Here is a 26,565-nt window from a genome sequence, read left to right as displayed (position 1 = left end):
ACCTTTGAGTTTCTGTTCATTGATATATAGAGATAGAGTTCCTCCCCAGTGTTTGTGCTGTTGTGATATTTGAATGATGTATTTTCTTTTATACACTACTAATCAGTACTTATCTTTTGGTTAACTAATTAGGGTCCCATGCTAGGTACTCTGATACTATGCATGTATAGAAATAACCCTAACAGTGATCATAAAGTATTCAATCTAGTTAAGGAAATATACAGTTTTTAGTGCGTGTGTTGTAACAGAGTTATGTACAGTGTTTTCGAGGTATAATGAGAAGCAGCCTCAGAAATGTGAGGATTGAATATTGAAGGATGATGAATAAGAGGTAATCAGGTGGATGAGATTAAGAAGAGCATTCCAGGCAGAGGGAACAAGATAAAGACGTGGAAGTATGAGAGGACATGGAGTGTTTAAGGACATGGCTTCTGGAGGGGCACCTGGGGTGGTTAAGTGTCCGACTTCAGCTCAGGTCATGATCTCGTGGCTCGTGGGTTTGAGCCCCACATCGGGCTCTGTGGGGAGAGCACAGAGCCTGCTTCAGATTATGTGTCTCTCTCTTTCTCTGCCCCTCCCCCATTCGTGTTCCCTTGCTCTCTCAAAAATAAACATTAAAAAAAAAAAAAAGAACATGGCTCCTGGAGCCAGATTTCTGGACTCAAATGCTTAGCTGTCTAGCCTTGGGAATATTTTTTAAATAATTTGAGCCTCAGTTTCCGTATCTATAAAATGAGGATGATAACACCTAGCTCACTGTGTTATAAGATCTGAATGAGTCAGTATGTATAAAGCTCTTAGAACAATGCCTGGGACACAGTTTTAATTGCTTTCTGAAATGAATTTCTATTTCCATATACTTTTTCTATATGATTAAAAACATTTCAATTATTTTTCTTAATAAATTGTGGATGTTAAGCTTCACAGGGAAGGCTTTTTAAAATATCCTGAGTTCTATTCCACATGAAATGGATTTATCGTAAGTCTGCCACATATATTCTCTTCTTTTGATGAAAATTGACTTAAGCAATCTGATTCCTATGTAATTTCTCATGTATTCTGACACTGTGAAATGGAATTATAGGTGGTGGATCATGGCATGATATATTGATTAAGCTTAATGACATTTATATAGCATTTCTTACTTGTGACAGTTATATCTTCACTTTAAGTTGAAAGATCAGATTTGAAGTGGTCATTGTGAAATGTAGGGATTCAGTTTATTATTTCCTGAATATCTCTAGAAAGGTAGCTAATCCTACAAGGAATGTGCAGATTATTACCCATAAGCTCATTTTATCCACATTGTCAACTCCTCTGAGGTTGTCTTTCTGATCTTGGCCTGATCCTGATGTTCATCCTAAGGTTAGTGTCCTCCGCCCTTTCATTTAAGACACAGTTGAAAGAATGCCTTAAATCTTTTGGGAAAGTGGTGAGAGAGAAATTAGATTGTAGTAGAAAATTCTATTTGCCTCTTGTGTCATAAAACAGGAACTCCATTTATTGAGCAAACACAAACTATTTCTGGCCTGAAGTACAAATATTTAAGATGTACACCTTACCAAGTAGTTAAAAATGCAAAATAAAAGTGTTGGGGGCTATGACTTAATTTCTTTTTCCTGCACCTAAGCTTATACTCTTTTGAGAACTATTTCAGATTTACATGTTACACTAGAGGTATGGTGGCTGGATTTGCAGTTAGAAAATAATTATTTTAATTCAAGCTCTGCCTTGTAATCTTGGTCTAGTCATAGAATCTCTAGACCTCACTTTCTTTGTCTGTAAAAAAAGATAATACCCATCTCAGAATTATTGTCAAGATTAAATGAGGTAATTTGGATGTGCTTAGGAAATGAAATAAGGTACATTATTTTGTGCAGTGATTAATTCTGTTATGTGTAAAGATTACAGTCAATATAAAACAACTCTACCCAACACCAAGGAATTGCCTAATTGAGTTTTTATGTTTGGTTGGTTGGTAGGTTAATTGACTGGATTGGATTTTCAGGCCTATTTCACGAAGTTCTTAATAGTTAGTTAATCTTGCTGAGACATTAATAGATACAACATTGGAGAAAATTTCTAAGATGAGAGATAATTTCAGATGTAAAGAGTAAACATGAACACTATTTACACAGCCAATATGAGCAATTTCCATCAGCAAAACCGCTTCTGGAACACACAGAATAAAAACATAAAGTCAAATCAAAGAAATTTTTCTTGACTTGGAAGCTTGAATTTAGAAGCCATATGGAAATTATTTCCCCATACTACTTAAGGATATAATAAAGATACTCTTAGCCTTTGCTAATCTGAAAAATAAATAGTCATCTTTTACAAAGATTCATAAAGTTCTATATTCTAAGTATCAGGGAAAATGATTTCACACAGGTAGATTGCTTGATTTTTCAATGAAACCTTATATACTAAATTACAACTAGATGTTATTAAGATCTTGAATTACAGATGTCTTTTAATTTTAAAAAAATATATTTCAGAAATACATTAAATTTTACAATGTATGTTTTTTGACAAATCCAGGTAAGTTCCCATTAAGGAAAAAAAATCACGTGTCCTAAAACAGATCAATAGAATTTAACAGAAATTACAAAAGAAACTGAAATAGAAGTAGGCTTTGAAAACCACCAGTTACTACTTTAATAAGAGAAATAAGAGGATAAAAGAATATGTAATAAACTCACTTATATTTGGATAATTGTACTGCTGCGTTAGTTATTTTATGCCCAGTGAAAGTACCCACTAAGATTCCACAGCATAAATTGTGCTATTTATGATCATTTAATACAGTTTAAATTTTATCCTGGGAACATCTTCTGTAACTATGAATCTAATGTTGTTCACTAAATGAGGACAATATTGATTGTCATATGCTGTCCAAATCGATCATGCTGGCAGCCAGAATTACAGTAATCTGTCAGTATTGATGACTGTCTTTCAAGCTTTGAAACCTCTCCTTCACTTCACTTGTCATTTCTTGCATTACTTGTACTTGAAAAACATTTTCTTGCAACCTTGGTCTTTGTCAGCTAGGGGCTTTTTTTTTTTTTTTTTGGGTCTCGAGCTCAATTTGTTGGTTTGATCATGCAATTAGAATTGAAATGCAATGCTGGGGAGGAAGAATAGGCAGATTCTGGGTAACCATTGGCCCTGAGGGGAATTTCAGGTTGATCTTAGCCATCATTTGTTAGTTAACCTCTGTGTGTGTGTGTGTGTGTGTGTGTGTGTGTGTGTGTGTGTGTGTGCGCGCGCGCGCGCGCGCATGCGCGCGCGCGGGTTGGGATTGGGTTGTTTCTTTCTTTTGGCTTTTTTGTAGTGGGAATAATAATTACAAAGTACTAATTTCATGATCTTAGCTATCATGACTCTATACATTAAGTAAAAATTTAAAAGCAATTATTTGTTATGATCCTAGAGACATTTCAAGTATGTACAAATGTTAAATATGATGCTATCATGTATGTACTGTCTCTTTTTTTTAACATGAGATTTATCATACAAAGAAATTTTTAGAAGTTACAGTATATAATCATGTTGTATTAGGGTTCTCAGAGAAACAGAATCAATTAGATGGAAGTGTATACCTAGATAGAGAAAGATTAATTTTAAGGAATTAGCTCACATGATTGTGGGGACTGGCAGGTCTGAAACCTGCAGGAGTTCCTAGCTAGAGTTGATATTGTAATCTGTGTCAGAAGTCATCTGGAGGTAGAATACCTTACTTCTGTGGGGACCTCAGTCTTTTCTCTCAATGCCTTTGATTAATTGGTTGAGGTGCACCCACATACGTGATAGAGGTAATCTGCTTTACTCAAAGCCTCTGATTTTAATTTTTTTTAATATTTATGTATTTATTTTGAGGGACAGAGAGAGAGAGAGCATGGGAGGGACAAAGAGGAGAGAGAAACAATTCCAAGCAGACTCTGTGCTGTCAGAGCAGAGCCTGATGTGGGGCTTGAACTCACGAACCATGAGATCATGACCTGAGCTGAAATCAAGAGTCGGTCACTCAACTGAGCCACCAAAGTCTCTTGATTTTAAATGGTAATTGCCTCTAAAAAAATAACTTCACAGCAACATCGAGACTGGTGTTTAACCAAAAACTGGATACCATGATCTAGCCAAGTTGATGTAAAATTAACCATCTCACATGTCCCATTTTTCTTAAATATTTCTTTTTAACCTTTTTTACTGTAAAATATAATTTGAGAAAAGTACATAAATTCTAAATGTATTATATGGTGAATAATTACAGTTTAACCACCACCAGTTCAAGAGATAGAACTCTTTCTCTTCTATCAAAAATATTTACTGGGGCGTCTGGGTGGCTCAGTTGGTTAAACATATGACTTTTGATTTCAGCTCAGGTCATAATCTCACGGTTTGTGAGACCAAGTCCCACATTAGGCTCTGCAGTGACAGCAAGGAGCCTGCTTGGGATTCTCTCTTTCCCTCTCTCTTTCTGCCCCTCCCCCACTTGCATGTGCACACATACACTCAAAATAAATACTCTCTCTCTCAAAATAAATAAACTTAAAAAAAATTACTGATCACTTTTATGATTGTAGTAAAGATTTGAGAGACATGTAGAGACAAATCACAGTTGAGCCTTGAACAACATAGGTTTGAACTGTGCAGGTCCACTTATATGTGGATTTTTTTTTCAATAAATACTGTATACTATTGTAAATGTATTTTTTCTTATGGTTTTCTTAACTTTTTTTTCTAGCTTACTTCAAGAATACAGTATGAGGGGCACCTGGGTGGCTCAGTCAGTTAAGCATCCGACTTGATTGTGGCTCAGGTCATGATCTCATAGACATGAGATTGAGCCCTGTGTCAGGCTCTGTGCTGAGCACAGCAAGGAGCCTGCTTGGGATTCTTTCTCTCCCTCTCTCTCTACCTGTCTCCCACTCTCTCTCAAAATAAAAAACATATAAAATATAGGGGCACCTGGGTGGCTCATTGGGTTAAATGTCAGACTTAGCAGGTCATGATCTTGCAGTCCATGGGTTCAAGCCCCACGTTGGGCTCTGTGCTGACAGCTCAGAGCCTGGAGCCTGCTTCAGATTCTGTGTCTCCCTGTCTCTCTGCACCCCCCCAACTCATGCTCTGTCTCTCTCTCTCAAAAATAAACATTAAAAAAAATTTAATGTACACCTCTGTTTTAAAAAATAAAGTATGAAATGCATATAATATACAAAATACGTGTTTATCAACTGTTACCAGTAAGGCTCCTATCAGCAGTAAGCTATTAGTAGTTAAGTTTTGGAGAAGTCAAAAGTTATACACAGATTTTAGGGCTACATGGGGTGTTGGTAACCTACACGCTGTTGAAGGGTTCAACTGTAGATGATAATTGTTTCTCCAATAAGCTTATAATTTAATAGAGAGAATAATGTAAATTAATAATTGTAACACAAGATAAAATATAACACATAATAGTAGGGTTATAAGATAAAATGCTCTAGGAGTTCCAAAGAAGAAGTCATTGCTTTCAAAGTAAGAAAATAAGGGAAGAATGCATAGAAAATCTGGGCCCCAGAGGATGAGATTTTAGTAGATGGAATGCAATATGTATGTTATAATTCTTGTAATTTGTATTTTGGGGCTTTATGTGTATGTATGTATGCATGCATGCATATGTGTACATATGTGATATTCTGAAATACTCAGTATGGGGGATATTATAAAGTTAAATGGCATCCTTAAAAAACACATTCTTCCTAGGTTTAATATTCTTTCCTGCTGAACCAATATTATTTGATTTCTTCTAATCTGTTTAGATTTGACCTTTTTGTAAATGCCAGAATTGGGTTTCTGTTTAACTTTATCAGACAAATTACCAGAAGTCAATGATCATTCTTCAATTAGTCACAGTTTGTTATCCCTGCAGTTCAACTACTCAAATGTAAAGAACTTGTTACAAAAGTATGAGAGCCAAAATGAAATGAAATGTAATTGATTGGCTCCACTAATGTAGTTTGCCATTCATTATGATAGAACATTATAAAACCTCTTAGGGAGGCCCATCAATATTGCTGCCATTTCGTGTTAAGAAGAAAGTGAGTTTATTGAGAAACTACATAATTTTATGTATACTGTGTTTTGAAGATTATTTCTTCAGAAAGATAATATTCATAAATATGGACTGTCCTTAATTTATAAATTATATTTTAAAGTATGGAAGCTGATTGTTGGGAAATCAGCCTGGGCTTCTGAGTCCAGTCACTTAATAAGTGTGTCACTGTCTTTGTCTAATTTTATTTTAATCTGTTAAAAAAAAAGAGTACCAAACTCAACACTGTTATAAGGATTAGGTGAAATAATCTAGATGAAGCACTAAGCAGCCTGTCATGTGGCAAGAGCTCAGAAAATGGTAGCTACCTCGTACTTGATGGTGATATTATTATCCTCTATACTGGAGATACTCCTCTAAAACACAAATATAAGTATACTAAAAGACTTGTGATGGCTCGACCGTGTACTGCAGTTCTTATCTGAATTCTTTGGCTACGTGCAAGCAGTTGTTACTAGCTTATTAACCCTCCCAACCTCATATTTCTCACTGTAGTTTTGTCAAACATACCTGTACTCCTTCCAGCTCTGCCCCCCCCCCCCATCCTTGTGCTCATCTCCCACCACACTGACACCCAGGACATCCTACATGGGTCTAGCTAGACCATATTTATCATCCCTAAATGCCCTTCTCTTTTTCTCTGTTTTTGCCCCAAGAATGCTCTTCTCTACTGTCTTCCACCTAATATACTCATTCTGTATGACCCAAACAAAGTAACTTTGTAAAAAAAAAAAAAAAAGATTTCCTTCTAGTCTTAAAACATTTGTTATAGGACTTACCATGTGTGTGCACATATTAATGAGTCTTACTTAAACTGGTTTTACTGACTTTCAGCACAGCAGTAAGTGGCTAGCAATTTGGATAATAGTACAGGGTAGGGTAGATGGATTCATGGGTAGATTATTCATGGGTAGATTAACTATTCATTTTTTCCTTTTAACAAAATTTCTACTCATTTCCCAATGTACTTTTAAAAACAAGTTCTTTGTTTTTGTTGTTATAATTTGTGGTTTATATTAGCCTAGGCTATAACTCTAAGAGCATGCTGGAAACCTAAGAGCAATAGAAACTATCTGATAACATGACCAAGCCAGAATAGGGTAGACACAAGAGTGCTGTATTTTGACTGATTCATCATTATGTTTTTATTAGAGAACATTTGGTTTAATGAAAATAATCAGAGATCAATAATCAGTGAGGTTTTTCCATCCACTTCTTACAGTCAGAGGAAGGGGAGGGGAGGCAAGATCTGTCAAGGAGAAAACGGAGCTAAGACACTTGTGTCTTGATGAAGTGACAGATGTTGTCTTAGGAAGAGTACGATTTGGTGTCCCTCACACACAGCCCCCGAGGAGGAAGGCAGCCATGGCGGTAGTCCTGAAGGCTTATACTTGCTGCTGAATGGCAAGGAAGGCAGCAGCCACAGGAGAGCTGTGGGGGGTGGCGGTAGGAGTGTACATATTACTGAGGTCTTCAGTTTTACTTAAACCTTTGCACCACCTACATCACTGATTCATTCCATTAGGAGCCCTCAATATCTTGTAAGTGCCATTCATTCTACCTACTTTCTAAACGAAAGTCTTAAACTTCATGGACAAACTGGTTATTTGTTACAAACTCTAAGATTTATGATTATGGTCATTCATACTTCAAAAAAGAGAAAATGGTTCTTTAAATAAAATGCCTTATCAACTAAGTGATCCAGGTTTTGTGGCTTTTGAAGTGCTTGCAGCCCTTGTGCCTTTGATATTAATCATTGTAGTAGGACCTCTCCAAGAGCTGACAAAGGTACTTGTTTACTTAACAATGTGCTCTGTCATGGGAGCCGGCTTCAGTCTCCTGTGTTAAAGACATGGGCACTGCTATTGAAGATTGTTTTTTTTTTAAGCTTGTAATTAAGCATCCCTCTCCCCTGACCTGGATTTTACTGCCAAACCTTATAGTCTATGTATGCACACAGAGTAATTATTTACACAGGAACCCTGGATATGTGCAACATTTCTATTATGACTCTAATGTATTCTTGTATCACTTTTAATTTGTTCAGCTGTTCTTTTTAAGGAATAGCAATAAGGGCCTATTGATGATGTTAGTGGTATTTTGAGAGGCTTCCTTACAGTCAGTGTGGGAATATTTTATTGTATACCTTTAAAGGTGTTAGTTTAGGTCTAGCAAATCTGCCTTTGTCCTTTCAAAAAGATATAAAAGCAGTAAATATAAATCTCTCTGATACATAATGAATTTTTGATAATAATGAAACTTATTCTATAGAATTGAACCAATGTCTGAAAATAGCATCTTAATGTTCTCTAGAGATTATCATTTTACTAATGTAGACCAATAATAATTACTTTTCCTATATTTAAACAATGGGAGCTCACAAAAATGACTTCAGTATATGACCAACTTCTATTTCTATTATCATTGTATTAATTATACAGATATTTTCAATTGTTATACTCTACCAAAAACATTCAATACACCAATGACAAATTTAAGTCTTAAAAAAAAAAGCTATATTGAACAACAGCAAAATGACTAAGTATGTTTAAGATCCTTTCAGAAATAAATAAAAATCTATGAAATAAGTCATTATAAAAGGGGGGGAAAAGTGATTATCTCAATAGAAATTGAATGGCATCTGATAATGGCATCCAACCTTGTTCATGTAAGGGAAAAAAGAGAAAGTCTATATTTCTTCATCCCAAAAAAGCAATTTTGGATCTTTCATTTTTTTTCACCAAGTATTTATTGACTACCTTCTATATGGGAAGTGGTATGAGAGAAAAGCTAGGGGTAGCAAGATAGTTACTGCTTTCATGGAGCTTACAGTCTGGTACAGGAGAAAGAGAGAGCCCTGTGGGTGGGTAGGTAGGTATGGGGATAGGTAGATGGATGAAAGAATGAGTGAATGAATGAAATGCCCTCTGATGAGGAGTCCAGCAATAGTGATACCTACAAAATAAGATGGTAAAGATGATTAATTTTATTACAGTGGGAGAGGATAGTAGGGAGGAAGAATTAGGAATGGTTTTACTGAGGCATGAAGGGATAAAAGTGTAATGTGGCTAAGAAACACAAGGAGTTCCTCACTACCAGGTGATATAAAACAAAGGGAAGAGTAATAGCAGCTGAGGTCAAAACCAGAAATTGTAGTCAAGCAGAAGAATCAAAACCAAACCATAAACTTGATTTTTTAATGTTACTACCAATAATATAACAGCCGGTGTCTAAGGTGACAGTTCCTTCTGCTTTTATATAATTTTTACCTCTTGAATAGCAGAGCACAGCTTGAATGTATTTTCCTTTTATAGTAAAGCCTTTCTAAAATAAGTTAATTATTATTTAAAGTATTTTTTATACTTAAGTATACAGTAATTGCCAGGCTAATAACTAGTATTATTTTTCTTAATGAGACTAAGAAGTTCTCTAAGTGTTTTGATAATATTTACACATATCTGCCATTTCAAAAAGGCACTTGAGATTTTCATAATCTTGTTATATGATAGACTTATATTTTTGCATAACAGGCCTTCTTTACACTTTTCCTGTAAAGTACTTTTATACATTGTTGTGCTTTTACACATTATTATACTTTGTTACTGATGAATGAAGTGTTTTTTGATTTTTTTGGGTTTTTTTTTTTTATCCTAGTCTGATAGTACATTGGCTTCACAACAAAAATAGCAAAGGAAAGGAAAGCACCTCACCATCTCTTACCTGCTTTGTCGAATCCAGAGTGGCAGTGTGGTCTACATATGCCAACCTTTTTTGTTTGTTTGTTTGTTTTGAGAGAGAGCATGAGTGGGAGAGGGGCAGAAAGAAAGGGAGACAGAGAATCCCAAGCAGGCTCCGTGCTGTCTGCACAGAGCCCAGTGTGGGGCTCAATCCCATGAACTGCAAGTCAACAGGAGCCAAAATTAAGAGTCTGACGCTCAACCGACTGAGCCACCCAGGCACCCCTACATATGCCAGTCTTAACAATTGGTTCATATCATAGTGTAACAGAAAGAAGGTAGAGAACTCTATTGGGTATTGAGCAAAAAGTCTTTAAAAATAACAAAACTTGGGGCGCCTGGGTGGTTCAGTCAGTTAAGCAGACTCTTGATTTCGACTCAGATCATGATCTCACAGTTTGTGGGATCAAGCTTCACACTGGGCTCTGCACTAATAGCATGGAGCCTGCTTGGGATTCCCTCCCTCCCTCCTGTCTCTCTCTCTCTCTCTCTCTCTCTCTCTCTCTCTCTCTCTCTCTCAAAAATAAATAAAGAAAAAATAAAAATAAAAAATCATAGAACTTGAAGTTTCTTTACTTCCATCTTTATTAAATTCTTACCTGTGATAGAACAGGGATTTTTTTTTCTCTGTTAAACCCTTACGTTTTTTTTTTTTTGATTGGTGATTAAGGTGCACTGGTATGTTCATATTATCATTCACTACACCTACTACATATTTTACAAGTTTTATTTTAGTCTTTGTTTAATATAAAAACAGATTTAGATGCTATTTGGGGATTTCAGATAGCAAACAATGAAGGATGTAAAGCTGAAATTAGTCTTTAACCTTGTTTGACATAGGAATTGCAGTGCTTTTAATCCATTCTTTTCCTTTTACTAAACATAAGGGCTTTTGCCATTGAATTTTTAATAACTCAATAATGGAATTAAAATTAAACTATGGGTCACAAATCTCCCCATTTTCTTCTAACTGCTTTTTCCTCTCAAACACTAGAATACAGCCTATTTAAATCTTAACTTTTGCTTGCCAAACCACTGTTACCGTCCATCTGTTCATGCCAATTGTAAAGAAGGTTCGGTTTTTAGTGAAGCTTTGCATTTCACATAAGGTATGTGAAGTGAAATTTCACAAGGGACATGATGGATCCTGATTCTTAGTGATAAACCTTTGGGGCCATCAGGGTTGGCATATGGTCCAGTATGATATGAAGGCTTGGGTTCCCTGGCTTCACTTCTTTGGCGTGAAGCTGATAAAACCTGGCTCTTGAGTATTATTTCACTGGACACCAATCATGGGCAGCAGGAACTGCCCATTTAACTCTCTGTGGGAAGGAAGCCCAGAGAGCATTCACAATGGTACCATTGTCGAGTTGCAAACTGCTCTGAACAGCTTGACAGCACTAGGGAGGAGGGGAAGGGGTTGCTTTACTAATTGCTGTTCAGAAAAGAGAAGGAGCAAAAATAGCTGTTGTAGAACTGATGTTTCTACATTTACTGTCTTGATAGGAGTGTTGACTTTTATTTAGCACATACCTACTATCAAAAAGAAAGCAAATAAATATATTTAAGCAACCACTTGGAGTAATGCCTTGTTAACATGCCATTATCTATTTTAAACCCACCAGATTATAGCAGAGCAAAAGTCAGTTTAGCTTTATGATATTTTTATGTTTAGATAAAAACTATATTTTTTTAATCTTCACAAAATTTTTTTTTGAATTTAAAAGAAGGGAAAATGGATTAAAAACCACCACAATTAATGTATCAGATAAAGTTAAAGACAAACTTGGCTTAATTTCCTTTATACTATGCTTTTTAGAATTCCCAAATATCTGAATACCTATAAGCTGTATAATGTAGAAATGCAAATTAATCTTATGCATAACAATTGCAAGTGCTAAAATAATCATTATAGATAAACTAGTCAGCAAATCTTAAGGTTAAATACCAGATTTATTATTTAAATGGGTAGCTGGTAACTATTTCAGTCACTCCTGGTTCTCTCTCCTTGAAGTCTGTTTCGAGTATCTTTAAAAATACGAGGGTTTCCCTTTTTATGAAGCATTGTGGGCCATGATATTTGTATAAACACTACTCTTGGTGTTTGCATTTTCTGGTCAGTCAAATCAAGCAGTTGGTGGTTCTGATGCAAAGAAACAATGATCTACAACCAATCCTAAAAAAAAATTAGAGCTTTTTTAAGCCTACAGTATATTTCCATAGATGATTATTTCATCTGAACTTAAGTTGACCAAATTATATTGCAATATTATACCTTATGCAACAACATGTCCTTTAAAAGGATCAGAGAGAGATTTTCAGAAAACTTTTTTAGTTTATAATTTTTCTTAATGGGATGCTCTTGCTAAGTTGGTGGAAAATCAAATGCATGTTTTGTGAAATGGTAACAGTCTGTAAAAGGTACTAGTGGTCCATCTCCTCATGTCCCCTTAAATGCTTTTAGTAAATGGACACCAGTGCAGTATTTCAAAACCAGTAATTCATTGAATGCCCATTCTTCCTTTTACTGCAGAGTAGATTATATTTAAGTCAAGATTAATGGGTAGATTTTGATGTTAAAGTCCAGTCTCTAAGCCCATCATTCCCTAGGGGCATATAGTGCATTAGTTTAAGCCAATATACTGTTTATCATAGATTCTATGACAGTCTTAAATGACAGTTTGTTGTACTTTGTAACTACTTACCATGATAATAAATCACTTTTTCTGTACTCCTGATAATTACAGCATTTAAACAAAATCTTAATTAAGTTAGTACACATTTAGGGAGAGATAACACGTAAGTAATTGTACACTGTAAAATTTCACTTATTTAGTAATTTTTTTCCCTTTTGCAGTCTTCTAACAAGAGTCCAAGTTTAGTATTTAGTTCAAACACGTAAGTTCATTTCCTCAACTTTAATGTATTGAAATTTTTGTTCCCAAAAGGAACAATACAGATTGTTTCTAGTCATCCCCCAATGTTTTTTACACTCTTAATCTAATACTTGTGATTCTGAAGCAGTTCTGTTGACTGTGAAAGTCTTGTTATTATGTACGATAACATTTTTAAGTACATCTTACCAAGAATGAAAGTCTAAAATTTTAACTTCATATTAAATTTGAAATCTAGGTAACTTAGTTTTTCTTTTAGATGTTTTACTTCATACAACTTTCATGAAAGTGGAATAGATACACATACTCCATAATCATATTAGTGCTTTTTAGAAACCATCAGTGATTATTGGATTATTAAATCAGGAAGGATTTTTAGAACCTTTAGGGAGGTTTAAATTTTTAATCCTATTTATTTAAGGTTAATCTTTTTAAACGTATTTACATGAACTTTGGTAGAATTGGGCTTATCAACTTTTTACTTAATGTTTTCATTTAGTAATTGGCTGATTTATGAGCAATTATATATGGTCCAAATTTTATTCAACTCCAGCTTTCAATAATAGGACTATCCTCACACTGCCTTAGCACCTGTTATGGATTTTGAGTCATCTGGCAGCCCATGGGACTTAGATAAAGAAGTACCAGGTGTCCTGCCTGTCTCCTAATTGAGACGCAGTGAAAACAATATAGACTTGGCAGTATGGTTAAAAGGATGGATTAAAGCCCAGCTTTGTCTACTCTGACAAATCACAGCTTTTCCCTCATTGCGTAGTGGCAACTACTAAAGAATTTGATTAATGTAATGCATCATAAAAATCATACACAATAATTTGTTATGACCTGTTGCAGACTTTCAGAAGAATTTCTATTAACATAGTACAAATAAACAATATTAATACCAAGATTTGTTCTATTGGAATTTTATTTTTACTGAATATGAGCTACACTGCATGTTTCTTGATGAAATTAGCTACTGTAAGAAAGAAATGGACTATTAATTTACCAGATGCTTTATAATGTAAGCAAGTATATTACTTTCATCTTATAGGTGAGCCATGCCTAGTAAATAGTTCATGGGATACTTAATTGCCCTGTATATTTCAAGAAAACATGCCCCTTTATTACTGCAAATAAATTAGCCACACGATCCTTGAGATGTACTTGCAAAATATATCTACATATATCATATATCAATAAAATTGTTTTTCATTATTTCTCTAAGACCCTGTGTAAGGACATCGCTTCAGAATATTTGAAGATATTTCAGGGCCTTTTCGAACTAAAAAGCCAAATGTGGTTTACTTTCTCATTTTTATTAGAGTGTGCCAAGAATTTTTATGTATTATATATAATGTTCTTGTATATAAACATCTTTCAAAAATTGCCAGTCCTCAAATTTAAGCTAACATTTTGTTGGCCATACTTGAACTAACTAAAATGCTTCCTATACCTTTCTTTTCTCCATACAAAACTGAAATCATTGAGATTGGATATAGAAAAGAGCACTGGACTATTAAATGACCAAAGTTCTAATGCTGACTCTACATATCAGCAGCTTTGTTTTTCTGAGCAAATCTATGTTTGTATTCTCCATCCAGGCAAGGCTTATTGTGAATAAACGTTTTATAACGATTTTGCTAAGCTTACTGAAAGAAATGTTGGTAGATGATTGTTGTATACTTCCTCTAGTTCAGACTGTCCCAAAATACTCTCAATAAATGATGCCCTGGCATGCCTCTCAAGATAGTCTTTTTAAAAACCTAAATATTTAAAATTCTGAGTATTATTTTTCAAGGGTGTTATTACCTGTGTTCTTATAGTGTGCCAGAGCAGTTTTGGAAATCTGCCTAAAATGGTTTTGAAATTACCCTTTGCTGATTTTTATCTACAGAGATTTTCTTGACATTTCTTCCCTTTCTCCTTTCTTTACAGATGGCCATTGAAATGAATAGAAATAGTTTATTAACTAAATTTGTTGTCTCATACCATTGTAGAATTTATGCAAAATTTGAAGATTTTTTTTTAAGTTTATTTATTTATTTTGGGAGAGAGAGCACAAGCAGGGGAGGGGCAGAGAGAGGGAGAGAGAGACAATCCCAAGCAAGCTCTGCACTGTCAGCATTGAGGCCAGCTAGGGCTTAAACTCACGAACCATGAGATCATGACCTGAGCCAAAACCAAGAGTTGGATGCTTAACCAATTGAGCCACCCAGGCACCCCAAAGATTTCTTTAAATTTAAAAAGTTGTCACAACCAATGGGGTAAAACATTTCAGTGCTAAATTGTAATGAGTTGTAATTACTTTCAAGATTTATAGGATTTCTTCTTTAACAATTATGATTTTTTTTGTAATTAGTTTTCTTTTTTCTTAATGTTATACCTTATGTATATATATGTTGTATTTTATTCACTTTTTCTTCTTCCAGAGAAGGTCAGCAAGATCAAGGGTGGGATGGAACCAAACTTTCTCACAAGGATTCAAACTCTGTCTCTAAATCCAATCTTAGGAAAGTCCCAACTATATTGGCCCCAAAAGGTTTTGCTTCTGGAGATCTAAATTGGGGTTCAAGGAAGGGGTTGTTTGCATAACAGTCTTCTAATCGACTGTGAAAACTTTATTCATTCCTTCTATAATTTATAAACATCAAGTACTTCTGGTCTTGTGTTAGGTGCTGGATATAGAAAGGTAATAAAAGACATGGCCTCTGGCCCCATGACATTAGTCTCCCTGCTAGTTTGTTAGGAGAACAAGCACAAAGACAAAGGCATACTGGGGAGGGGGGCGGGTGCCTGGGTGGCTCAGTCTGTCAGGCGTCTGACTCTTGATCTTGATTGATCTCAGCTCAGGAACTTGATCTCAAGGTTGTGAGTTCAAGCCCTGCATTGGGCATGAAGCCTACACGGGGAGGGGGACGGGGGGAGGAAGTGGCAGGAGCATACTTGTTTAGTAACTGGTGCTGAAAGAAGGGAGGAAGCCCTGATTTGTGGCATTTGTTGAGTCCTATGATGTGAAAACTTTCACCATAGCCAACTTCAATCTACCAGCCATCTTAGAAATGTGGTGAATATCATAAGTAGTACTCTCCAATTTTTTTTTAATAGGCAGAATTCTCCTCCCTCTGTTCTTGGGAATATCTATACAAAAAAAGGAAATAAAATTCCTATGTGCTAAAACAGCAAAGAAATCACAGAAATATATGAGTGCAGGCAAGTGCTTAACTAAATTAGGAATTTCACAATGGGCCTTAAATCCCTGAGGCTATGATATTGAGTACAGATATAAACATTCCATACTTTGCCTTCACTTGAAAAGGAGCCAATATTTTTTATCTTGTTTAGGAAAGAAAACCTTAAATCTGAACTTAAGAGGAAATTAAGTGGTGATAGGTCTCATATATATGTTTACAATTATAATTTTCATTACTCCTTTTTGTGAAAAATGCTTCATATTCTTCCTATGTGCATTATAATGTATACATACACACTTCCATTTTTTTTTTGAGACTAGTCACAAATTACAGTTGAGCTAAATGTTTGTAAAATCTATTGGCCATGCCATGAAAGTAGTGATCACAAAACTGAAGGTTTTGCCCTTATCTAGCTAGCTAGCTAGCTAGCTAGAGCAAGCAAGCCAGTGGGGGAGAGGGACAGAGAGAGAGAGGAAGAGAATCTCAGACAGGCTCCACACTCAGTGTGGAGTCCGATGCGGGGCTTCATCCCACAACCCTGGGATCATGATCTGAGCCAGAGTCAAGAATCCCAGATGCTTAGCCAACTTAGCCACCCAGGCACCCTGAAAGTTTTGCCTTTTCTAACAGTAAAAGCAGTTCAGAATCATATTAAGAAAATTGTGGAGAATGAAGGGTTGTTGCTTCTTCAAAACCAAATCTACCTTTTGGGGCGCCTGGGTAGCTCAGTCAGTTAAGCATCTGACTCTTGATTTCAGCTCAGGTCATGATCTCACGGTTCATGAGTTCGAGCCCCATGTCAGGTTCTGTGCTGATGGTACAGAGCCTGCTTGGGATTCTCTCTTCATCCCTCTCTTTCTACCCTGCGCACACTCTCTCTCAAACTTAAAAAAAAAAAAAAAAATCTACCTTTCGTATATTGTCCCTGTACATTAGTAAAATTGAAAAATGTATTATCCTCCTGCAGTAGCTTTTCTTCATATTTTTTTCTCATGAGAAATCCGTTTCCTCTCATCAAAATAGGTCAAAAGGCCCTCAGTACATACCACAAACGAGAAATATTATCAGAGTTTTTGTGCATAAATACAGGTATATTTCGTAAACAGACATTGAAAATTGCCCTCAGGGAGACAGCACCTGCTATTTACAAAGACTTGAGCCAAAAGCCAGAAAAACCATTTTCAGCACAGATGTAGGGGGACTTTTGGGTTACCCTATATTTATATCCTTTATCTTCAATATCCTTATTACATAAATAGGAGCAGGTGGTGGTATCCCCATTTAACATATAGAAAAACTGCAGCACGGAGAATTCATGCATCTCTTCCCAGGACCGGGCAGAAACTGAACCCTAGTTTTTGACAGCTGTCTTGATACAGTGACACAGAGCCATAAATAATTTCATATGTAAGTTTAGAATCAAAAGTAGTTACTTAAAATGAATAATAATGTTAAGCACAGATTAGGTTTAAAGTATTTATACTACAGAAAATGTTTAGTTCCCTTTATTAATTTTAGAATAGTAATATTCCCTCCTTTTCTGCTTTTGCAGAAAGTAGAAGGAAGGAGGATTAGTGGATAATTATATTGCTGATTGCAGCACCTGTGTGTTATTTCTTTTGATTGGCTGGTTCTGTATTAAAGATTCCTACCAGCTAAAAGTCTCCATCAAATGGCTTTTTGTTAGCTAGTTTTGGCTTAGGTTGTTTTAAATTTACAACAAAAACCTTAATTCAACTTAAACTTGTACTTTAAATTGTGTTTTGAATTTGTTTACCATTCCCTTTTTATCTCACCCATTTCAGTTTTTTAATTTCAATGTCAATGGCAACATGCACTCACAATAGGAATATAGCTTGAGCTATCCTGTTTTTGCTAGCCGTCAAGTTTGTGTATGTCACCCAATTTATAGGTACTAATAACTCTTCCCTAGAGAGTTGCCTTTTAAGGAATAAGTGTTCTAATCTATTATGAGGAGATATAGAAATTAATGGCTTTGGATTATGGTTGCCATTGCAGATGCTAACAGCACTGTGTTTAACTTTATCATCATCTCAATCACAAAACATCCTGTTTATAGATTCGAACTGTGGTTTAAGTGTTAAAGTTCCTTGTGTCTCCTTAATATATATTTTCTGAAAGGGGGGAAAATGTAAGTACTATAGATTAAGTTAGTTTGTTTTGATGATGTTAATCTGGCTACATCAAACATGGAAAATTATAAAGAATATTTAGCTTTTAGAAAGTGAGTTACCAAAAAAAAAAAAAAAAAAAAGGAAACTTTCAGACATTAGCCTGCCTAACATGTGATACATGCTGCAGTTTTTCATTTAAATTCAACCATTAATGATTATTTTCACTCTGCCACCTAGACTTGAATTATTAAAAATCGTTTTTAGAAAGCATCATTTTACTTAATGAAGATTAAATACATTAAATAAATACATCATGTGTTTTTATACAAAATGAATACATTATAGCTGGATAATTTTAGTTTGTATAGCTTTATATTTGGGTTTCTTCAGAGTTTTGTAATAGTGAAATAGAATTACACTGCAAATGTATTTTACGTAGATATTCATTTCTTGCTTTAATACATTTTACTACATTGGAAATATTCTCCTGGCTTTAGAAATATTAACATTTGCTTTCTTTCTGCCTAATTCTTGTGTAAATATAATAAGATAAAGTAAAATATTTCATTTATAGGCCCTCTGAAAGTAGAGCATTTTAAAAGCAGGTAGGTGTCTCCACCCTACTTTTCATGAAGCATTTTACCCATTCAAGCAGACTTTTAAAAACAGCTTGTTTTGATAGCAGACTGTTCTCCTGTGGGCCTTCAGCCTTTGCTTCCTGGCAGCACCTTTGGTGCGAAAAGAGAGTGATCAATTGGGAGACTATCAGTGCCAGCATGCATAGAGTGATAAGTTAACACACCACTGGGAATTTCTAGGGCCCACCAAGATACTTCACTTCTAATGTGCTAACAAGCTCATTTTTCTACCTCTTGCCTCTTCAGTTATTTTTTTTCTCAGAAGAGCTTAGAAGTTGAGTGCATCAGGCATAATGAAAAGCTCTGTAGGAGGGAGAAGCAATAACCCCATTTTTCCCTTTTCAGCCAAATAGAAAATTAGTTTCTGGTAATACACAAAGGCCAGTATTTTTTGTACAAGGGGCACTGCTGTGAATCAAAGGACTCTATTAACTGCAGAAAATTCGGCAGCTGTGAATCTCCCCCAATGAAAAAAGTACTTTCCAACAAGTTGTGAGATATGTGGTATTATTTAGATTGAACCATCAGTTACATCCTCTTCCGCTTATAACCATATACCTCCTTTTAAAAGTGTGCCTATATTACTTTTCTAACTTAACATTCAAAAATACCTACATGATTCTTCCATAAAATCCTTTCCACTGATCATTTAATATAGCATCTTCTGTTGCTACCCATTTGAGAAGAATTCTTTTCAAAGTTCAGTCCCACTGTACAGAACTGAAAATAATGGATTGCAAAAAATTGGAATTCAGATTATTTCAGTATTTAATGCACAAAATAAATTGTAACGCAAGAAAAAGTATTTAAGCCATTTGGAGGGCAAAAGACATCACAGTCTAAGTACCTACTGAATATAATCTTACCTTTAACTCTTAGCTTTTTTCTTCTTCTTAATCAATAACCTTTTATAGATGTAACTGGCTGTGTTATCTCCAATTGAATTACCACTTCAAATTATCTTCCTTACAAATTTTTTTCTTGGTCTTGGTTGTAGACTTGTTCTACAATTTCTAGAAATGTAGAACTACAGTAATTGAGTAGCAATTTTTAAAAAGAATAAAGAATTTTGAGGAAAAATATTAAAATGGGTTTTAGAAAACAATGAAGAAAAACTAAAAGGCAAATTTTTATTAGCTTTATACGTCTATAAATGTCTTATATAAAGTCTATCAACATAGCACAAACAGTACAGTGGGAAAACTTCTGAAAGTTGTAGAAGAAAGGTTAACTGATTTCTCAGTTCAGGAACTATACGACACGAAGTCAGCATGTGAGTTTTTCCTGATAATTGTATGTTGCTGCCTGCTGCTCTACATTTTGACAGCCATTTCCATAGTTGCTTTCGTGAACAACAGAAATATTCTCTCTCTTTCTCGCCCTCTCTGTGCTAACAGCACAATCAGGCCTGCTGAAACAGGAAGCCTGGAGTGGGTTGTTCAAAAGCAACAACACTTCAAGGTACTGGTTGCTTGTCAATAATATCAGAGAAGAAAATGTGGTGAAAGGGAAGTACAGTATTTTTCTGTCAGTGTCAGTGCCCTGTAGATGCTTTGTTAGACAGTATTTAGGAGTCCCGTGGACTCTTTGCAAATATTCCTGCTTGTTTCAGTGTTATAATTGACTAGATATTTTTTCCTGACATACAGATTCAACTATGTATTTATCTTAACCCCATGGAGTTATTCGAGGATTACAGCAACAGTAGTCCTCCATTCAAAATGAGAACAATTGTTGGGAAAATATAGGGATTTTAGAAAAAGAAGAAGATATGCAGGAATTTCTCACAATAAGTCTTTACAAATGAAAAATAGAGAATTTCAGACAGTATTTTAAACAGCATTCTAATATTTATTGTGTGGCTTTTCAGAGCAAATCTGTAGATTGAAGCCGATTTAACAAGATAAAATGAGCCGAGGCTGACCTGATAGCCGTTGAATCCTTTCTCGAGTACATGGTTCCCTTCATTCTTCCAACAGTTTAGTGGTAGTATAATTCTTTCCTAATAAATGTCTCCAGGTTAAGCTGCCATTTATATGGTATCCTGAAGAGTAAACTTATGTTAAAAACTGTATTTTTTACTCTTTAAAAAGCCATACTTTTAAGTGGTACGCAAGAATAGTGAATATTAAGAAGTAATGGCTTAGCAATCATAGCAGTCCTTTTTGATAAGATCTGTTCTTTTCCAATGTAAGCTGCATTGAAGTACATCCTTAACTGAAGGAAATCAGCTATGAGGAGAGAGCACGATACCTGCAAACAATTGTCCAGCATCATTTAGAACCAACGACATTTGAAGATTTTGCAGCACAGGTTTTTTCTCCAGCTCCCTACCATCATTTACCATCTGATGCCGGTAAGATTAAAAGCAAGTTTTAGTTACTTGTCATTAATGGAACTTGAAATGCAATACCCTTTTGTTCTAAACTCTTAAAATAGAAAACTTAAATAAATTTCATCATTGAAACATTTTCATTATTTAATATTTGAATTTGGCCTATAAATTTAATGTATACTTTTTTTGACCTAAGTGCAGTTCCATTAAAAGTCAACAATCTTCATAAAAGTACATGCACCACATTTTATCTGAGCTACTGGACAGTGACTGTTGTGTTTCATGGGATCATTACTGAAGTATCTGCAAAAGAAATACAAGTTGAGTACACATTCTCTCTCAACTTTAGAGGATCAAATTTTATGGCCAGGAATATTGCCTTGTCTCTAATTTTACAAATAAAGTTAAATAATTGTCTAGGTTTAGAAGTACTTGGTACAGTAAATTATTTTATAATATTTAAAGATTATAAGAGGGTACTGCATTTTTACAGTTAACTAATTTTGAAAAAAATCATTAAGAAAATAAATGACTCATGGCCTTCCTATTCTGTAATACTTTGCACTCCTTATGATTGTTTCATTTATTTTATTTTCCCTCTTTAGATCATTAAATATCAGTTCTGTTTATCTGAAGGTAAGACAAAGTGTCAACCAAAACACCCTTTGTTCTTCCCCCATTTCCTTTTTAAAAAATTAGCAAGTGCTAAGCTTGTAACTCAAACAATAAGCAAACTTAACACTGCCCTTATTCATACTAAACATTTCAGAAATTGTCACTAAATTTCTTCCAGAATTATACTTACTAACCCAGGTCTGCATGAAACACTAACACTGGTTCTGGGATAAAAATAACTAATAATAGAACCACCCCCTTGGTTGAAATTAGTTACACCTTGTTGTATTGACCTTTTTTGTTTCTCAGCATGAAAAAAATAGTACTACTGAGCTGATGAAATGGTGTGTCTTTGTATTTTGTAATGTTTTGCATTGTTATTGAATATCTTAATTCATCAGATAGTTATTCTGTGGTGTGCTTTGCACTGTACTGGGCACCTGAAATACAAAGATGACTATTTGAATGGTGTTCAAGGGAACAGGAAAAAAGAATACAATATACTTGAAGTTCATCCCAAGAAGTCTTCAAATTCTTATTATGATATATAAGTGTTCTTTATATTAAATAAGTTTAAAAGGCATAGTAGTCCTTTTCTGGCCTAATTTATTTGGGGGAAAAAAAAAAGACTAAATCTCAATTGAGATTTAGTTGATAAAATTAAACTTTCCATTCCTGTCATCATGTAATTTGCCATTATAAAAAAAATATTACCAAAAAACTTAGAGCCTTTTCAAAATTAATATAAAACACCTATCAAAGAAGAAAATTATATAGACTAGGTTGAATCTTTTGAAAGAGAAAGAGATCTTAAGATTCAGTTCAGTGGATCGACACTAAAATTACTTAGTTTGGAATGAAGAATGATGGTAAAAGAAAGGTATTAGAAGTAAATTAATGAACAAAATAAAAACTAGTTAAATATAACTGGAAATTTCATTGTTTAGTAATAGAGAATATCTGAAAAATACTGAGCTACATTATTAAAATAGATATGAATAACACTTTCATGTATCATAGTTGAATCATAAGTTTCACAACTGAAAAATATTAATAGGACTATATTCAGACTAACTTTCCCCCTTAAATTTACAAAAGCCATCAGTTTTCATATTGTAGTTTTTTTACCAACTGGAGTCCTTCATATTCTTCTTAATGTTCTCATATTGTGCATTTGGCCAGTTACATAATGTGGGAAGCAGTAGTCTCACTTTCTGAGGCATAGTAACCAAGTCAAGGTTCTGTTGGCTTCATTTTTTAATGTATTTTACTACTTTATTAAAACTTAGTGGCACGCCTGGGTGGCTCAGTCAGTTAAGTGTCTGACTCCGGCTCAGGTCATTATCTCACGGTTCATGAGTTCAAACCCCGCATTGGGCTCTGTGCTGACAGCTCAGAGCCTGGAGCCTGCTTCAGATTCTGTTTCCATCTCTCTCTGCCCCTACCCCATTCGTGCTCTGTCTCTCTCTCTCTGTGTCAAAAATAAACATTAAAAAAAATATTTTTAAACTTAGTTGTATCAAAGTAATGAAGATGTGTATTTTAACATAAACTTAATACTATGCTACAAAGTATTTACTATGCTACAGAGTATTTTCAGTTAATTTTTTAAAGTTGTTTTTGCCCTCAGGAACCATTATAAAAGCATGCAGTCTAATTTTTAAAAGGGTGCTGTTATCTGTAAATGACTTGTTCCAGTATTACTGAATACATTTTTTTTTTGCAGACTTTTTAATACTTGGGAAAGATAAAAATTTTTAGCTAGTGGTTCTCAATTCAACACAATAGTATAAAATTGGAATATTTGCTCTTTTCTATAGTAGCAAAACCATTATGATATCTGAAGAATGATTATCTTTTTCTTCCAGTCATCCCAAATTTTTATCATAAACCACCCCATACATGTAGAACTCCCTTTAAAGTTATAAGTCAAAGTGAGAGAAAAAAGAAATGAAATAACCACATAATAGCAATAGGGACCTGACTTTTACATAATAGTGTGAAGTTTTTTAGATTTTTACTTTTAAGCATAATGATAAAATTCAATTGTCACACTGAAGAAATGCATTTGAAATTGTAATTGAGAATCAACTTTAGATATCCTACGCGTAACCCATGTATATAAAATAATGCTAATTGATAATAAATACAATCATTTGAAATCAAGTTTTAAAGAAGTGCCAGTATGACAATCATATAAAGAATATAATCTGTTCTTTCTAACCAATCCTATAATTCTATTCAGTGGAATAGTGTAGAAAACCACTATTTTTTAAATTTACTTGGTTCAAGATTCTCTAAAACCTGCTTTCTGGTTAACACTAATGCATCAACTGTTTGACATTGAAATGCAAAAAAGATTCAATTTTTAGTGTTACTTAAATTAGTATGAAAAACATTTTTGGTGTGTCATAGTTGATCCATAAATTTCATAACTGTATTTTCTCAAAAGGGACTCTGTGACAGTAGACTGATACTTAAGGGAAATTATTTTTATCCCTAAGGTCATTGAAGGAGATATTGTGATGTCACACTTTTGTTGATCTCCCATAACTACATTACCCATTATTAGATTTTTCTTGTCCTTTATTTTTAAAAAAAATTATAGGAAAAAAATCCCTTTATCTTTGTCAGGCATGTGTGTGGAAAATATCAAAAGTTTTACAGTGGCCTCCTTTTTTAACTTTATGTTCATGAATCTCTCTCCTCTGACTCTCAACTTTAAAGTTTAAAATGAATTTTAAAATGAAATTACTTCTTTTCTTGGCCAGGTTACATTGGTGGTCCAAAAATCTAAGTATTTTTCCCTAACATCACACTGTCTTTTCAAATCAAGTCTTTTTTTTTTTTCTTTAATAAAAGAAATTCTAGGATGCCAGCAACAAGAAACAGGATCCTGTTTTGCTGAAAGTTCACAGTAAATATTAATTGTCTTTCTTAATGTCAGCATTAAAAATACACCCATAATTGTTCCACTATTTTTTTACTGTCATCAGCCATAAATATTTTTGAATGCTTATTGTGTAGTCTATCTAGAGTTACATCTAATACTCTGTTACTTAAATTGAGTAGATACCTCTCTTTGGATTTATTGTTTTTCTACAAATTAGAAGTTTTAGTACTCTAAATATTAGAAGGTTGATTGGTGTTTGTCTCTATTATGCATATATAGACATACATAAATATATATCTAATATACATACCACTTTGTTGAATTACTTTTAGGTTCCTTTAGGTTACATATAGGTTCCTACTTAAATGTGAAAATTGTAATAAAATTCAAATATTTCTGTGCCATCAAAATAAGAGATTAAGTGATAATGAATACCTAGAGTAACATCTAATCTTCATTCTAACTGCAGTTTTGCTCTTAATTCACAAATATGTATTGCCACATGTAGATAGGACAGTATTATGGTCAGATCTATCTCTTTAAAAGTTATTTTAAACTTTCCTCCCCTTTTCAGGCTTTGAAATGATCTGAAAGAACACACTGGAGCTCCTCAGAAGATAGTTATTTTATACATATCCTAGATGTTATTATTATTTATAAGTGCCAGTAGGAGAATCAGTTTCCTTCAACACAGAACATAAGCTATATATTTGTTATGTTTTTAAACCTGAAGTTATAAGCAGTCAAATGTATTTTGAACTTGAAAATTTGGCTTATGTCTTGTTGACCAAGGGGCAAATAATATTAGTCTTAAAGTCCATTAACCTTTTGTGACAATAATTACTAAATTCAGTTTCCACATAGAACATTCATTCAGATGTATAATTTTTGTAGTGAAAATAATAAAAGAATAATTCAACAATTACTGAGTGCCAGGCACTGTGCTAAGCACTATACGTGCATTCTCTCATTTAATCTTCGCAGCAGTTCTGGGGGCCTGAGGGGTGGGGGGAGTTTATCCAGAGTCACCTGATACTTGGTAAAGCCAGAATCTGACTTCATAGTCCATGATCTTAACTATTATAATTACCTGTGTAATCTAAGTATTTTCAGTCCCTTCTTTCTGTTGAAATTGCCCTACAACCTGTCATATTTACAAATTAGATATTGTTAAAGATTCTCATTTTAAAGATTCTACTTTTCCACCCATTGAAAAATCTTTTTTTTTTTTTTAATAGATTAAAGTTGCCATGGGAGAAGTATGGAGTATGGGCTTTGGAATTAGACTGATCTGGATTTAAATCCTAGTTCTGTTATTTATTATCCACATAGACTCAAGTAAATTAATCTCTTAAACCCAGTTTCTCCATCTGTAAGGAGATAAAATATGACACACTTTAGACTGACATGTTCTAAATCTTCAGTAATGGCAGTTTTTTATATCTTCATTCAAAATTAAGCCACTTTATTTGCCTGTATTTCTGTACTGTTTAATTTTAGGGGTGCCTGGCTGGCTCATTCGGTCAGGCATGCGACTCCTGATATCAGGGTTGTGAGTTCAAGCCCCGTGTTGGGCATAGAGATTACTTTAAAAAAATAAATAATGTGCTGTTTCCTTTATGACATCCAGTGGTAGTGCATACGTGCTAATCTTAATCACTAATCGACTCCTTTAACAATATTAAAGCACTAAGATTATTAGGGTAATCTGAAAACTTTAATAAGTAAGGTTATATTTTGTGGGACTACCAACATAAGAGTGGGTAAATTCTTTAATTTTCTCAAAACTAAACAGTATGTTGTGTCCTCCACATTTCAATGGTTATATTTTGTAAGTGGTAATTTTCATCAAAAATATTTCTAATCTCTGTCTCTTCCAGTCCTCATCTGTTCTGATTCAAAGTCTGTTAAATTTTACTCTTATCTGTTTAGTAGCTTTATTATATAGCTACACTTACTGTATACCTGCTGTGTGCCAGATCTTTGCATATGCAATCATTCATCCCTCACAACTTTGCAAAATAACTAGT

General features: G+C 34.3%; 1 protein-coding gene across 6 annotated transcripts in view; it reads left to right on the top strand.

Moving 5' to 3' along the window:
- Positions 1-26,565, top strand: part of RALGAPA1 (Ral GTPase activating protein catalytic subunit alpha 1) — a 264,118-nt gene that overhangs the window by 233,289 nt on the left and 4,264 nt on the right. For 5 of the 6 annotated variants that reach the window (XM_027065594.2, XM_053224366.1, XM_053224367.1 and 2 more), the window contains one exon: positions 20,924-21,048. In XM_027065594.2, the coding sequence (XP_026921395.2) occupies positions 20,924-21,048 (125 nt within the window). Of the gene's footprint in view, positions 1-20,923; positions 21,049-21,632; positions 21,664-26,565 lie in introns of all 6 variants that reach the window. The other variant, XM_027065598.2, reaches the window with a different exon arrangement.

The sequence above is a fragment of the Acinonyx jubatus genome, chromosome B3 (genome assembly GCF_027475565.1).
Source record: "Acinonyx jubatus isolate Ajub_Pintada_27869175 chromosome B3, VMU_Ajub_asm_v1.0, whole genome shotgun sequence".
Lineage (NCBI taxonomy): Eukaryota > Metazoa > Chordata > Mammalia > Carnivora > Felidae > Acinonyx > Acinonyx jubatus.
The sequence above is the reverse complement of the archived record's forward strand: the minus strand, read 5'-3'. Positions and strand labels throughout refer to the sequence as shown.